Below are 17131 nucleotides of genomic sequence, written 5' to 3' on the forward strand. Positions count from 1 at the left end.
TTTTTGTCAAAGCTGGTGCAATCATTACTTTTTTAAAATTAATAACTTTTCTTGATTTCTAGATGTTCTGCATGTTTACTAACACTTGCACAGCTTGTGACCTTTTTGATGTATAAATAAAATAAAAGGCATCTGTCGTGTGTGTGTGTGTGTGTGTGTGTGTGTGGGCTTTTTCCCCCCTTCGTTCTTCGCCAAGACCTGGTCTACACTAGAAAATTAGGCTGTTAATGAGCCAGTGAGGTTACCTATGTGCTAACAAAACCAAAAGAAGTTCTAAAAACAGTCTGACTAAAATCCCTTCCTGTTCTAAGTGGTTCTACTTTCACTCTTTTCCTTCTAGTGAAGTTGTTTACTCCTGTGGTTCTCAACCTTGCTGTACTTTCCAGAGTCTGATTTGTCTTGCATACCCCAAGCTTCACCCCACTTTAACTACTTGCTGAGAAAATGACACAAAATACAAAAGTGTATGTCAGCATGCTATTAGTGGGTGATTGCTTACTTCTCCTTTTTACCATGTAATCATAACTTAAATTGATTGGAATATAAATACTGTGTTCACATTTCACTGTAGTCCTTGAGAGCATTTTTCACTTGTGAGCCTTGTCCGAAGCCTGATCCCTAAGCAGTGGGGCTGAAGCATGTACCGTAGCTTTGTGGGGTGCCAGGCAGTTGGTTGGCTTGCCACCCCCTAATGCAAAACCATCATTTCAGAGTCCCTTAAGGCTGTCTAATAATTCCTCCCCACTGGGGGAAAGGGAGCTGCAGCCTTCTGGTTGAGACACAGTGATCTGGATGAGAACCCCCCCTTGAAGACCTCTCTCTGCTCCTGGGGTGAGAACACCTTTGGTTGAGAAGCACTGGCTTCCGCTACACTAACTCTCCAGAGAGCAGCCTTCCTCTCTGGACTAGACACGTATGGAGTCTGGGAACGTTCTCAGAACAAGAGCTCTTTGTTCATTGATGATTTTTTGTTTGCAAGACGCCTGTAGCAATTCAGCTTCACTGAACCGATACAAATTTTGGTGAACTTGGGTGCTCATCTGGCCCCCTTCCCAGTAACGTCCGAGCACCTGATAACTTTGAATGGATTTATCCTCTTGGCAGGCCTGCAAGGCTGTGGATGGGGAACTGAGGCACGGCGACATGGGGCGTGCCTGAGCTTGAGATGCTACACCGGTACAGCGGCAGTGCTAGAGGTGCACAGAAATAGTATTTCAGGCTGTGGCTAGATTAAAGGGCAAAACCTGTGGTGTGTCCAGATTGTCAAGCGTGTAAGTCAACAGAACTCAGAGCTTTTGTTAATGGCCATACGCTGCTTGACAGGAGGAAGAATGTCATCTGTTGACAAAATGCTGGCCTGGATGCTCCAGGGAGGCCTTCAGTCAACAGAAGAGGCCTTCGGGATGCTGTGTAACCCTGTCTGCTGTGGTTCCAGCTGGATGTTTGGGCGAGAGTGTGGCCAGGCATTCTGGCTGCTCTGACAGAGCAGATTGCTCGTTCTATCCACTTTGTGGTCTGGACGCAATCTGTCGACGGCAGTTTTGCTGCAAGGTACCTTCCGTAGTAAACTTCTGCCGACAAATCCCTGTAATCTAGACGTAGCCTCAGTGTGAAGAATACCTCTCTTCAGGGTATTTCCCTCCCCCAAAGAGGCGGTAGCTAGGTTGATGGAAGAATTCATCTGTTGCCCTAGAGCTGCCTATGCAGGGACTTTGGTTGGTTTAACTATGCTGCTCAGAGGTGGATTTTTCACAGCCTGCAGTGAAGTGGTTAAGTTGACCTAATTTTCTAGTGTGGACTGGGCTCCAGTCACGCTCCCAGTGTGTCAGAGGAAGCCTTCAGTGGATTACAGAAAGGAACTGAGTCTCTTGAGCTATGGAGCTGGGAAGCCTCACTCACCGAAGGGCTATGATCTTTGAGAAAATGAGGATTATAACAATAGGGGAAGGATAGCTCAGAGGGTTCAGGCATTGGTCTTTTGAGCCCAGGGTTGTGAGTTGAGCCCTTGAAGGGGCCTTTCTAGGCCCTGGGGCAGGCTAGCTGTAAAAAAAAAATGTGGCAGAGATGGTGGTGGTGATAGCTCCTGTTGTAAGTGCAGAGGACAGGACTCAGTGGCCTCTCAAGGTCCCTTCCAATTCGATGATATGATGAACAAAGTTAACTTCCAAGAGTTTCTCTTTGGCTTTTTGTCAGTGCTATTGATGATGCTAGTTCTGCATCTCTGAGTTGAACTGGATCAATATTGACTAAAAGAACCATCAGCTGCCGATTTGCAGTTGCCTGGTTGCGTATTATAATATTCAGAGAACCTAGAGAGGGCAAATACTCAACTTGATGCTCATTTAAGTGCAGCCTCTCTTAAATCTTTGCCACAGGATTTACTGACGTGGCTCAGGCTGCTGGGCGACCAAGCTGCTGTGTCACTCAGCAATAAGAAGGTTCATGAACTCTTGGCAAAATCCCCAGGAAAACCCTGATTAAAGGTGCTACAGACCTAATGAAACCTTACAATGTACCTTTTAAAATCCAAGATGAAATTCTTTGTCTTTAGCTATATCCTAGTATTAAATTTTAAAGAAGCATAAAAATCTCAGGGGATTGCAACTCTGGAGACACTGGAATTCATAGTGAGCATACTTGTAATATGTAGGGCTAAGCCAAGAATGACTCGTGCATCCAGATGGAGCTGTAATTTATTTCTGTCTTGCGAAGTACCAGTTTAGTCCAAGGCTTAAAACTGATTGTATATCCATCTGAGGCTATGCATCTGCATAGAGAAACTTGAGTTAAAAACCTACTGGTGTTATCAGTACTGTGAAATGTGACACAAAGTTAACTAACTTTCTTCCTAACAGGCAACCAGTTGCTAATAAACAATCATGTTAGATACAGTGTTAGAAATGACTTAATGGGCTAAGTGTTTTCCGTGGTGCTGGGTCAGTGGAGGTGAATAAAAGCCATGTGAGTTGTAAAATCAATGTGAAAATAGTAGAGCTGCCTAAATTTTGGTAACTCAGTAGAATTCAGCTCTTCTTTTCAGAAGGGCTAAAAGGGTGTCATCAAAGGTGATAGGTGTAGAACTTGTATGAAGAGTATAAAAGCCCCTTTTTAGACGGGGGAAGAAAGATTGTCCAGTCCAACCCTGTTAAACCTAATACACCAGAAGCTCAATTTAAAAACCCTCTGCTGGGGTAGCCATTTGATGTATGGTATGTCAAAGGCTTGTAGCAGTTCTTGGAATTTAAAGGTGTGCTAGTTAAACATCAGGGCTTTTAACTGTGCTGCTGCCTGGCCATAAGCGTACATGTCCAGGAATTGGTTATGGCAGGTTGTGTTTGTTTGGCTGATGCTGTGTTTTGCAGAGTTGCCACGACAATCTTCAAAATGTCTTTTGTCTTTCTCAAGGCTACACCCTGTCATGTCTATTGCTATTCATAAAATTGCTGTTTGCAAACTCTGTTTTGAAAAAGGATCCATTTTCAGAATAGTATCTTGTGCTGTGATAACTGGTCCTTTAAAAAAAAAAATAAATAGAAGTGGGCAGGTTTAATCAATGTTGATTCACTTTCCGTATTTCTTCCAGTTTTCCCTGTATCTCTTGATGAAAGTAGTTTCTCTATTCTACTCCTCCTCCCTCTTTCATGTTGGCTCCTCTCTTGTTGGGGAGGTTTGCAGATTTGACAGGAAAGAGTGAATGGGATTTGGGATGAAATTTTTCTCATGTCAGATTAAAGATATAAATAAGTAGGACTTCATGCAAGGCAAAATGCTTCCCATTTATGCTGGGAAGAATGTCATCTTAGAATTTGTACCAAAGAGCCTTTTATAAATGCCACCTTTCTCATGCTAAAGGCAGCCCCCTTATTCTATTTATGCTATAACTGTAGTTCTGTAGCTAGAGAAGCTTTCATTCTAGCTTATTTTACGCAGGAGGCTGCAAAGTGAAACTGCAGTGTAACTATCTGTTCACTTTCTCAGCAGACAGACGAGCGAGAGGTGGACTGAATGATGCTCCTCTGACATCTCCACAGTAGAAACATCCACTTCAAATCGCATCTTAGAGGTTTTAATTTTTGGAAGCTTTTTTTTTCTGTGCAAGAGACTTACTATGGCTTGTGAACGCTGCATTTCCTGTCACGCTTCCTGCATTTATTCCATAGATCTCTGATCATAGAGTTCATGGTGGAAGCATGCTTTCATTCATGCTGCTCATGACTGCGTAGTGAGTAACAAGAGTGGGGACTGAGTCTGTTGAGATGATGGAACAAGAAGTTGTAGCAATACGCTTTGGATCACACATAAAATATCTTCTATTATAAAAAGGTTACAGATGCATCTTTTGGCGCACCTGAGATAACCGGCTGTCATCTTCAGATTAGCCCATGTTTCTGAAGAAACTAGCAGTCCGTGCTTGGATTCAAACATTCAAAGGACTTGCCCCCCACCCCACTTGATTAATCTCCTTTGGCATGTAATATATGAGGATCTGGTCTGGATTCAGATTTGTGACTCTAATGCGAATTTTCACTGCACTGCTGAGGTCTGCTTAAAATGTTAAAATTCAGCACTGGCTATGTTTGGAGCGATTTGCACGTGGCCATTCTGCTGTAGGTGTATGCACGCCTTGTTAGCCGCTGTCAGGTATTGCTGAGGGATGAATCTCTATCAGGTCAGCACAAACACCCTCTGGCACCTTGCATCCATGTAAGCACTCACACAAATCTGTGCTAACCCTCCCCCAGTTGCTACCACCAGTGACAGCTGATGGAGCTTGGATCTTTGTTTCTGCAAGTTTTCCTTCTTAGGCCGTGTCTACACTAGCCCCAAACTTCGAAATGGCCATTTCGAGGTTTACTAATGAAGCACTAAAATGCATATTCAGCGCTTCATTAGCATGCAGGCAGCTGCGGCGCTTCAAAATTGACGCAGCTCGTCCTGATGGGGGTCCTTTTTGAAAGGACCCCGCCTACTTCGAAGTCCCCTTATTCCCATGAGCAGATGGGAATAAGGGGACTTCGAAGTAGGCGGGCTCCTTTCGAAAAGGAGCCCCATCGGGATGAGCTGCATGGCAGCAAGCCACGTCAATTTTCAAGTGCCGTGGCTGCCCACGTGCTAATAAAGCGCTGAATATGCATTTCAGCGCTTCATTAGTAAACTTTGAAATGGTCATTTGAGTGGCCATTTCGAAGTTTGGGGCTAGTGTAGATGTAGCCAAAGTGTATTTATAGCACCTGTAGATTTAGCTTTTGTAATCTAGTGTTGCATGTTTATATGCAGATAATAAGTTTAGGATAGGGCTTTTGGCTGCTAGGCAACTGGTTTGGTCCTAGACTGATGCCCTATTCTCCTGGTTTAAGGCCTGTCACTCTTGTAGCAAATCTCTGCAAGTTGAGTGGCCCTCTCCTCAGCTGCCTTAAAGCCAGGTTTACATTAGACCTTAACATTGATTGTAGGTATGCAATTCCAGCTATGGCAGTTGTGTAGCTGGACTCGACGTGTCTATGGTCGACTTGCCGTCCTCACTGAGAGAGGTTGGCAGAGTTTCTCCTGTCGACCTCTCTTAAACCTCACGGGATTGAGTACAGGGCTCAACTGTCGACCCTGATAGTTGGATTTTGTGTGCCCTCGAGAGGCATGTGAATTTGAACCCTGGAAGATCGGCCCTGATGGGGTCGCTCTCCCAGGTAGGGCAGATGTACCCTTGTATGTAGGAGAGAGGCACAGGAGTGGCAAATGTCCCGCATGCAGAGGATTCAAACCCTGACTGGAAGGAGGCAGGGCTGCCCGACTCCAGTACTTGCTGTCAGAATCGTTTTGCTTAGCATGGGTACTGAGCACGTCCCAGTCAGGTAGGCATGCTTGCCCTGCTCTAACTGAGTCCAGAGGCAGGTCCTTGTTGCTGGTTCCTAAAAGGAGACAACATAAGTCTCCAGAAGCCTTGGAACCGGTACTTTTGAAGCTGATGGTGGAGGTAGGGACCGAGTGTGCACTCGGAGCTACTCCCGGACACAGTCCATGTGCCTCAGCACATCGTTCCATACTGGTGGCTTCTGCAATTGTGGCTCCTCTCTGTTGCGTTCCATCCAGAGAGAGGCCAGCAAGGATCTCACCGGTACCCCCAGACTGTGAGCTGGTATCCTCAACATTGAGGGGGTCAGCTCTACTGTAGTTGGAGGAAGAGGACCCACCATGAGACTCTGAAGTCAGATCATATGTATCTTGAGCTGAGTGTGATGACCAGTCCCAGTGGGGTACCTAGCTGACCACTATAGTACATGCAGCAGGCCTTTTTGACCAAGGAAGTAGGAAAGCCTGGGTTCACTGACAAGCTTTCCTGCTTTCTTGGTCAAAAAGGCCTGCTGCATGTCTTCCCTTCAGGCCGGAGCAGAACTGATGTCTTGTTTGCCCCCTCCTTCCCCTGTTCAAGCTCTGACTTGCCATATCTTAGGTTACTTTGTGTTTCTGAAACAGTGCGGAGATTAACTCGTTATTCCATCAGTTCAGTAGCTACGTTGGCCTCCCACCTTCCCATGGATAATGAATCAATTCTTGTTTTCAAACCCTGCTGTAAGGTTTCTAAGGGGTTTGTCCAGATTTATACCCATATGCTCACATCCCTTTTGAGCAGCCAGTGACTTGTTCTGTTACACCTTTCTACGAAGATGGCTTTCTTGTTTGCTTTTACTTTGGCCAGGAGCATATGGCAGATACAGAGTTAAATATTGGGGCCCCTGTATGCAATTTTGTTAAGAACACCGTTTTTCTTCAGCCCCACCCAAATTCCTGTTTAAAAATAGCTTATTTTTCACATTATTCAAGCAATTTATTTACTGGCTTTCTTTCCAGCGCCTGTTTTGAGAAAAGGGACAGGAAACTTCACACTTTAGATCAGTAGTTCTCAGTTACGGGTACATACAGGTTTTCCAGGGGGTACATCAGCTCATCTAGATATTCACCTAGTTCTACAACAGTTTACATATGAAGCACTAAAAAAGTCAGTACAAAGAAAAATTTCAGAAACTACAACAGTATGTAGAAATCATATAGACAGTATGTTGACATGAAGATACAAGAGTTAAATTCCAATTGACTCTTATTATGGTAAAAATGAGAGTAAGTAATTTTTCAGGAGCAGCGTTTTGTGACCACTTTGTATTTTTGTTTGAAAATTTTTTGGTAGTTTTAAATGAGGTGAAGCTCGTGGATACACAAGATAAGTCAGACTTGTTCAAGGGGCAGAGTAGGCTGGGCAGGATGAGAGTCGCTGCTCTGGAGTTTAGAACAAAAGCAGTCAAGTAGCAATTTAAAGACTAAAAAAAAAAAATTTATTAGGTGACCTTTCATGGGACAGACCCACTTCTTCAGACCATAGCCAGACCAGAACAGACTCAATATTTACAGCACAAAGAGTCAAAAATAGTAATCAAGGAGGACAAGTCAGAAAAAAATGATCAAGGTGAGCAAATCAGAGTAGAGGGGTCGGGGGGGAGGTCAAGAATTAGATAAAGCCAAGTATGCAAATGAGCCCCTATAGTGACACAGAAAATTCCCATCCCAGTTCAAACCATGTGTTAATGTGCCAAATTTGAATATAAAAGACAGCTTGGCTATCTCCCTTTCAAGAGTGGTGTGAAAACTTTTCTTCAGTAACATGCAAACTCTTAAGTCATTAACGGAATGGCCCACTCCATTAAAATGTTGACTAACTGGTTTGTGGATCTGGAGTGTTTTTATGTCTGTCCCATGAAAGCTCACCTAATTATTTTGTTAGTCGTTAAAGTGCTGCTTGACTGCTTTTTTTGTTTCGATAGTGTATAGACGAGCACGGCTCCCTCTCTGTCACTCTTCAGAGGTTAGGCGAGCTTTGGCTTTTTACTTCACTCAGACTAGGCCTTTCAGGTCTTTCTCTCAGCTCTTTAATGCAGTTTCAGACAGAGTGAAGGGCCACCCAGAGGTTCTCCTCCTGGATTTCTCGCTTTATGCTAATTTATTTGATGTCTCGGGCAAATTCTTTGGCCTTCCTGGCTCATGTATCCATACTGGGCCCTTGCAGGACAGCAGCCAGGTTGCTGTCCTCCTCATGTGCTTTTCTCTCTAGTCATCTCTTATCAGTCTGGAGATGATGCCAGATTTGGATGGGTGGTCCTACGGTACCTGTTCAAGAAGGTTCCAAGCTCCACTCCACTTTGAACTAAAGTAGAATAAACACCTGCATTTGTTCAAAGGGAAAGATGGCTCCCTGGCTTTTCATAACTGTTGCTCCTCAAGATGTGTGGCTCATGGCCATTCCACAATTCAGCCTCCTTTCCCTCTCTCTGAGTCTTTCCAGTAAGCAACTGAGGGAGAGTCGGTGCAGCAAGGTCTTGTATGCTGGAGTGCAGCAGTGGGAGACGTGAGTGGGTGCTTGTGCTGATGTGTACTGCTGAGGGAGAAGCCTCTGACAGACGTGGAGGGGAGAATTCACCTCAGGCAGCAGTATGGGTTTGTACAGTGTGTGTCGCAGAACAATGGGGAAGGGCAGGTAGCTCTGTTTTTAAAAACACTTCCAGAGGTTCTGCAAGTGGAACTAAATTCCCCGTGTTCTTTTCCTGTAATCGCTGGTGACATTTTAAGTCGATACGTTTGGCATTTTCATAGAATGACAGAACACTGGAACTGGAAGGGACCTTGAGAGGTCATTGAGTCCAGTCCCCTGCTCTCAGGGCAGGACCAACCACTGTTCAGACCATACCCGATAGATGCCTGTCTAACCTTCTCTTAAATATCTCCAGTGATTAACTACCATGACATTTAGGAAGCTTTTCCTAATGTCCAACCTAAACCGCCCTTGCTGCAGTTTAAGCCCATTGCTCATCCTGTCCTCAGAGGCCAAGGAGAACAGTTTCTCCTTCCTCTCTGTTAAACTTCTTTGAGGTACTTGAAAACGGCTATTGTGTCCCCTCTGTCTTCTCTTTTCTAAACTAAACAAGCCCATTTCTTTCAGTCTTCCCTCTTAGCTCATTTTCTCTAGACCCTTAATCATTCTTGTTGCTTTTCTCTAGACCCTCTCCAATTTCTCCATCTGTTTTTGAAATGTGGTGCCCAGAAGTAGACGCAATACTCCAACTGAGCCCTAATCAGTGCTGAGTAGAGCAGAAGAATGACTTCTCGTCTCTTGCTCTCAATACTCCTGTTAATGCAAAAAAAGCAAACAATTATGGGATGTAACAGCATCACACTGACTCATATTTAGCTTGTGGTCCACTATGACCCCTAAATCCCTTACCGCAGTACTCCATCCTAGACAGTCACTTCCCATTCTGTGTGTATGAGTCTGGTTGATTGTTCCTTTTGAAAATGTAACTTACTGTATAAGCAGAATAAGGCTTTGCGGAAACCAAAATTTGTCAGGAGTTCCAGTGCAAAGAGTAGAATGATCAGCTAACTCAGGAACTCTTTTCAGGTAGGTATTCCTCGTTACAGAACTGCCATAATGACCTATATTGTTGAAACCTTTGGAAAGCACTTAGGAGCTTTTATGTATACGTATCCTCTACTGAGCCGTTGTTCTGTTTAAAACTGAATCTGTTGTTTGTTTTTTACTCAGGATCAGTGGCATTCAGCAGTGGTAGGCCACACCTTTCCTAGCAGAGAGCCACAAAATCATTGCAGAACTAGTATGTTATGGTACTGCAGCAATATAATATCAAGATCTTGGAGTGTGGTTTTGTGGTTCTCTGTAGCTCTGTTTTAACGCTGGCTTGTCCATTCTTCCAACGCTTTTTCTAGGTCTTGGGTGGGATCTTTGCAGTCTTCCTTTCCCTAGCACATTTAGGTCCATGCCACCTGATTGTCTTGGGTTTGAATATGGGGGGAGAGGCTGCAATGAATGACACTCAGTTAATTTCAGGCAATATTATGAGAGAGATGTAGGTGGCAGAGAAGACAAGTATGATTCTGAAGCTGCATTCTTTGTTGTTTGATACTGTGAACTCCGTAATTGCTATAATAATGTATTGTAACGAACATCTTAATTTAACTTTGTGAAAAATCTTCATAATTACATATTTATTCCAGGGACTAGGCTCTTGTATAAATATTCACTGTTGGCTCTGGCTGAGGGAACCATCATATTCTAATTTCTTCAAGTGAACTAATTTGTCTCATATGCTGAAACAAGAAGGGGGTATTAAAGCATAACTGTAGCTACATCATAGGTAAAGCTCAAATGAGTGTCCGTATTTTAAGACCAACTTTCAAAATCTCCCCCTTTTTTTTCCAAAAAAGGAGCAAACCTTCTTGAAATTCCCAATGCTGCATTTTATGAGGGTCAACTTTCTCTGAGAAACTGGATTAAAAAATCAGTTTTAATCTCAGATTTCTCTCAAATTGTCTCAATTTGTGTTGTTCACTTGTATTTATTTTGTTATGGAGATCACCTAACTGTTGGGTGAACTCATTTTACAATATGTGTAACTCGCTCCTTCTTATGGGTGAGGCCTCTGCCTCTTCGGGGCTTTATGGAAAAAATCAGCAAGTATAATTCTAACTGGTAATGAATAGGAAGCCAGGGTGGATCAACAAGCACTTGCAGTCACATGTTCCTGGAAAGAGAGACATTGTTTGTAGGTTCCAAATTCTGCTGTGCAACCACTCCATAGGTGGCTCTAAGGGAGCATGGTGGTGTCCTAAACACACCTGCTTTTAGCCCTGCTCCTTCTGGAGATGACGAGCCAGGGCCCCTCCTACCTAACCCCAGGGCCCCTGGAAGCTGTTGGCCCTGGTGGAGACAATGACCTGTTGTGACTCCCAGTGCAAAGAAAATAAAAATTTCCTGGTAACTTCTTGTTAGGACACTTGCATAGATTTCAAACATGTTTGAACAAGCGTTTGTGAACCTTTGCAGCAGGGGCTTCACATGGACTGAGAACTGGAGGAATTATGTTAACATCCACTTCCTGTGCGAGGGGGATGGTGTCAGATGGCAGAACAAGGAGTAATGGCCTGAAGCTAAAGAGGGAGAGGTGTAGGTTAGATATTAGGAAAAACTACTTCACCAGGAGGGTGGTGAAGCATTGGAACGCATTGCCTAGAGACATGGTGTATTCTCCATCCCTCGAGGTTAAGTCCCGGCTTCACAAGGTCCTGACTGGGATGACTTAGTGGGGGTTGATCCTACTTGAAGCAGGGGGCTGGACCAGATGACCTCCTGAGGTCCCTTCCAGCCCTATGAGTCTGAGTTACATATGCTTTTACAATAACACATACACAATTAAATTTTTAATCCGATGGATTCCAAAGGTACTCAGCCAGTCACCTAGGTTTAACTTAATTCACTAAAGTTTATCATAATACCATAAGGTTTGCTCAGGATGTTTGCCTGTGGTGACAAGGGCAGCTAAGATAATGGGAAAACATGGTCCCTTTGAGTTGAATTTGCAAGTTTTGAAGACTTGGTTTTGAGACTAAATAACCTGTTTTGGGAGGAAAATTCAAACAGTTGATTAAGACTAAGATTTAGGCCTTGTTTTTTCTCCTTCCTCGTCAGTTTCATTCACTTCTAACACCAATTTGGCTGTAGTATGCTGAAATTTGGTTTATCTTGGCTAAAACAAATGTGGTGTGACTTTTTTGCAAAAGGTTTGCATGGAGGGTTGACTCTGTCACTGACAACTATCCTGTTGATTTGGTTCTTTCTGAATGGGTTTTGAAGTGCTTTGTGGTGATTATTCTGGGAATTTACCTTATGTAAATTCCTGAAAATCAGATGGCTCTGGGAGACATCCCAAAATAATGGATGCTAGTGTAACAAGCAATAAAGCTTTCCTGTACAGACTAAGAACTTCAGAGAGGTGATTTATCCCAGGAGAACTCATGCCAGAAATTTTCTTGACGTAGTTTTTTAGATTTGCATTTAAGGAGTAAATATTAATTACTTCTAAGACTGCTATATGAAAACTTTCTATAAAACAGTAGTAATTGAAGAATCTGGAGAACCTGATCTGCAACTAATTCTTGTTTGTTCTTTTTGTCCTTAGATTTTTTTTTTTTTTTTTTTGGAAGTAGTTCAGAAAAGCACAATGGAGTTTTACGAGACTACTTATTTTATCATCCTCATTCCTTCAGTGGTTATCACAGTCATCTTCCTCTTCTTCTGGCTCTTCATGAAAGAAACATTATATGATGAAGTCCTTGCGAAACAGAAGAGGGATCAAAAGTTTCTGCCTTCTAAGACGGATAAGAAGAAAACTGAAAAGAAAAAGAACAAAAAGAGAGAAGCTCAGAACGGGAACCTCCATGAGTCAGATTCTGAAAGCACACCGCGGGAGTTTAAGCTGTCGGATGCCCTGATTGGAGATGAGGAGCACATTGTTCCTGTTCCCTTGGGTTTGGCAGAAACTCCGAGCGGTGTTAGGGAACGGAAGAAGAAGGAGAAGAAACACAAGACTGCACAAGAGGAGCACGTGGCTAAGGAATCGGAAGGATCCAAGCCCATGGGCAAGAAAATTGAACCTCTTCCTGTTACAAAACAGCCCACTCCTCCCTCTGAAGCAGCAGGATCAAAGAAGAAACCAGGACAGAAGAAGCCAAAGAATGGAACTGGTATCTCGTGTTCCCTAGCTAACTTGCATGCCAAAACTGTGTTCTGCCTGTAGCAAGGCAACGTATTTAGTTGTGAGGACAGTTTTTTACCAGTTCTTCATTGGGTAAAAGTTCACTGTTTAAGTGGTTTTTTTTTTTTTTTAACTTTACCACCAGATGGAATATGGCAAAAAGTCTTCCACCCACAAGGCTTCCTGTCCCCCAAAATAGTGAGAAGTAGAACTACTTTTTCTCTTAACTCTTTGTTCTGTAGCTTCGCTAAATTGGCCTTCAAGCTGTTAAAGGCTTGATTACCTCAAAGATGGCAGGAAAGCTAGATCTGCTAGAAATGCTCTGGCATCATGCTATCCCAGAGTGAGACCCTAGGACATGAGATCAAGCGAATGAGATAAAATATATATATATATTTTTAATTGGGCCAACTTGCTCAGCTTGTGTATCTCAACATGGCTGCAACTCCACTGCAAACGTTAGCATGGACCAGCCACTCCAAGGGCAACACACACACATAAAGTCCTGCATCCTCTGTCAATGCACTTTGCTCTAAGTAGCAGGATTTTTATGTAAGTTGCATACCGCAAAGTCAGATACTTGAAATGAGAGCTCTTTCCACTGACTGGGTATCCTGGGATTGAAGGAATTAGAAAACTTGTAATAAACTATACTGGGAGCTAGAAAAGAAACTGGTAAAACCATTCTGACTAATCTGAGTTACTAGAGTGTAGATCGGGGTCACCAATCCCCAGCATGCATGCTGAGAGCAGCACGTAAGCCAGTTTTCATCAGCATGCAAGGCAGGAGCTTAGCCCTGTCCCTCCCTCCCTCCTGCATGGAGCTGGGAGCTTGGTCAAAGCCAGGCTGCCTGTAGGTTAACAAAAGACCAGCTAATGCTAGCAATCACCAGCTAAACGGCAAAGCTCTGCAGCTTAATTTATGTTGGTAACTTGGGCTGTACACAGGTCAAAAGGTCAAAATTTGGCTCTCCGCATCGCAAAGGTAGCTGATTCCTGGTGTAGAAACTTCCTGCAGAAGGCAGGGACATCTTCTGACTGTAGGTTGGCTTGTTTTTTTATTCATATTATTGAGGTAGCAAAAATTAGTACATTAAATGTGTTAACTATAATTGCTCAAATATGTAGAATAGTTTAAAAAAAAACTCAGGTCTTGAAACTAATTCAAAATAATTGAGGTCCTGGCCTTTTTATGTGCATCTATAACCTGTTAGGCACAGGGAGTGAAAAAAACAGACATCTTTGGCTTGTGGTTTAGAATAGTAAAGCAGATGTACTAACTCCTGCAGTGTGGGTGTTCAGATCTTTTAAGAAGCTGTCTTTGTGGGCATGGCTAGGAAATAGTTTGAAAAGACTCTTTTTTTTTTTTTTTTTGAGGGTAACCACAGCTGACTTTTGTCTTTGGGTTACTGAGACTAATACCATAACCCCACCGTGTGTTCCAGTTTTGACGGGAAGATCACCAAGTGTACTTTCTCCAAAAAGAGAACGGAGCGTCTATTAAAAGCAATCTTAAAAGGGATAGTTATATAATATAGAACATTATTTTCTGCTTAATTTGTTTAAGGGGGCAGCAGGAAGTAGTTGAGGAAAATGAGAACTTGTGTAACAAAGGTGATGGATTTTGCTTTTCTGCAGCAACGCATCTTGATTGGAATTGTTAAAACTGGATAATGCAAATTGATTTGTACTTTGGTTTCACTGCTCTGTGTTCTGCTTGCTTGTTTAATTCCCTGTGTCTGAAAATATCGGGTGTGGTGACATTACTGCTACATTGGCTACAATCCTGTATAGTCTTGGAGCTTACCTTGGCTTTATTACTTATGCATGCAGAACTTTTAAATTCTGATTCAAGTTTAGGGGAGAACATCTTCTCTCTGGAATGACTTATTGCAGTTTCATTGTTCATGCAGGTCTTAGTAAATAGAGACATGCATGTCTCTTTGATATCCCTTTTGTAGATGACCAGGATTCAAAGAATGAGTCACTTCTATCTCCTACCAAAAAACAAGACCCACTGCTGTTCCAGCATGAGATAAAACACGAAAGTGGATCAGGAAAGAAGAAAGTTTCTACAAAGAAACAAAAAATCGACAGTGGTGAGATGAAATACGGTAGTACTGGTTCTTAACACCAGCTAATGATATTTGAGCTATGTAAATGGGTGTACACTGGAGTAACGCAACCAATTTACTTTCCCTAAGATTGGGAAGAGAATATTTTTTTCTAATCAAAAAGTAGGAGTTTTAGAGGGCAAAGCCCTTTTGATTTCCTTCCAATTAAAAATTATTCAAATTGGGGTATTAGGCTTAAAAAGTGACCTAGCTTTAGGCAGAAGTCATTAGGAAGTCTTCTTCAAATTTCAGTTACCCCCAAGACTTCTATGCACTTTCTCTCCTAGGATGTCTCAAAGGGACAGGGAGTGAAACTGAAAAGCAACCTATTTAAAACTGATAAAAGGGACTTGATTGTTGTTTTAAACACACAAGCCAGTGGTATTCATTGCTACCCAATGGCACTGAGACAAAGAGCATGTCTATGCTTCCTGGGCAAAAGGGTCAATCTCCCGGAGTCTGATATTTTTCTGATTCGGGGAAAGATGCACAAAATTGATCTCTCTGGGGTCTGCAGTCAACTCCTTGTACTCCTGCTCTCATGGGGAGTCGGAGGCCAATGGGAGAAACACTCTCATTGACCTCCCTCAGGGAGGGCAGACCTTACAGTTAACTGGATGAAAGGCTGAGTGTGAGCAAACAGTGTGCCCTTATAGCCAAGAAGGCTAACAGCATGTTGGGGTGCCTTAGGAGGAGCATTTTGAGCAGATCTAGAGAAGTTGTTTTTCCCCTCTATTCAGCACTGGTGAGGCCACATCTGGAGTACTGTGTCCAGTTTTGGACCCCGCAGTATAAAAAGGATGTGGATGTGCTGGAGGAGGTTCAGCGGAGGGCAACAAAAATAATTAAGGGGCTGGAGCACATGACCGATGAGGAGAGGCTGAGGGATTTGGGCTTATTTAGTCTGCAGAAGAGAAGACTGAAGGAAGGGGTGATTTAATAGCAGCCTTCAACTTCCTGAAGGGGAGCTCTGAAGAGGATGGAGAGAAACTCTTTTCAGTGGTGACATATGGCAGAACAAGGAGCAATGGTCTAAAGTTACAGAAGGAGAGGAGTAGGTTGGGTATTAGGAAAAACTACTTTACCAGGAGGGTGGTGAAGCACTGGAATGCATTACCTAGAGAGATGGTACAATCTCCATCCCTCCATCCCTAGAGGATTATCGACAGTTCAACTAAAATGGTGGGGGAAAATGGCTATGATGATCCTGCCTGGATTTATACATGGCCTAGTATCACTATGGTGCTCTGATCACTTATGTCTAGACGCTACTATAATCTTGCTGTTGCAAAATACTGGCTAGTTTAGTAAAATTGACTTCAGTCTCCAAGGGTACTAGGCCCATTTACTGTCCCTAGCGTACTTTGCCTAAACTGATTAGTTTGCTTATGGGGATAACCTGCATGCGGGTATTGGGTGTAAAATAGAGCAATACTTCACAATCTCCCCACCCCCCAGTTTTAAACTGTTAATGTTGAACACACTATCGCTGTTGCAGCCGTAGGAAGTCAATCCTCAAAGTTACATGGGGGTATTTCATTAAAGTGAAATGAGAGTTGGACTATGAGTCTTAGTTTATTTGCTGGTCAAGTGCTACCAGGCAATATTGACAAACGTAAATTAGATCCTTAAATCATTGCTTTAGTGATACTAATTTGATTAGCAAATGAGTAACTAAAGTATAGCTGTGGTAGATAATATGATATATGAAACTCTAGCTTACAAAGCCTTGAAAGGGAACCATATGTCTTTTCACCCATCTTTCTCACATGATATGCTTAAGTTTGGAAACTCACGATAACTTGTGTGACATGAACGCATGCCATGGAACTTTAGTTTCAGCTTTGGTGGACGAGCCTCTTATTCATGCAACTACTTACATCCCTTTGATGGATAACGCTGATCTAAACCCTTTGGTGGAAAAGAAAGAAGTGGCTGATGTGGCAAAACAAGACACAACTGAGGGGATCCAGAAAAGCACTGCTAAGAAATTGAAGAATGAAACGGATAAAGGTAGGGTGACCAGATTTCCCTATGCTGAACGTGGGACACTGGGTAAAATGATTCCTCTTCAAGTGAGGTCAAGGGCAGTCAGTCAGCACTGTAGACCGCAAATGTTCAAATTAACATCAAGTTGGTTGAGCTCCTGCTGATGAGAAATACTGAGGAGCTGGAGTCTTTTATTTACCTTCTTATCTTCAAGGTTTGCATGAGAGGAGGTGACACGCAGACTTTCCCATACACCTCACTCACATGGGAATAGGGGTGACTGGCCAACCTGATCTAACCTCCCCACTCTGTGTTCTCTACTCTCCATGACTGGCTGGACACCTGAGACGGGCCCACCTGTGCTGGTGCTTGGCTCCGCATCTTCTCAAGCCAGCATGTTAGGGGGCCACAAAAAGTCACAGGCTCTCCTTCCCC

The 17131-nt window shown here is 43.1% G+C and overlaps 1 protein-coding gene across 3 annotated transcripts in view; it reads left to right on the forward strand.

Moving 5' to 3' along the window:
• Window positions 1-17131, forward strand: part of KTN1 (kinectin 1) — a 111073-nt gene that overhangs the window by 30538 nt on the left and 63404 nt on the right. For all 3 annotated transcript variants that reach the window (XM_074996238.1, XM_074996240.1, XM_074996239.1), the window contains exons 2-4: window positions 12018-12582; window positions 14555-14692; window positions 16544-16720. In XM_074996238.1, coding sequence (XP_074852339.1) covers window positions 12060-12582; window positions 14555-14692; window positions 16544-16720 — 838 coding nt within the window. In that variant the 5' untranslated portion in view covers window positions 12018-12059. The remainder of the gene's footprint in view (window positions 1-12017; window positions 12583-14554; window positions 14693-16543; window positions 16721-17131) is intronic.

This window comes from Carettochelys insculpta, chromosome 6, assembly GCF_033958435.1.
Source record: "Carettochelys insculpta isolate YL-2023 chromosome 6, ASM3395843v1, whole genome shotgun sequence".
Taxonomy (NCBI): Eukaryota; Metazoa; Chordata; order Testudines; family Carettochelyidae; genus Carettochelys; species Carettochelys insculpta.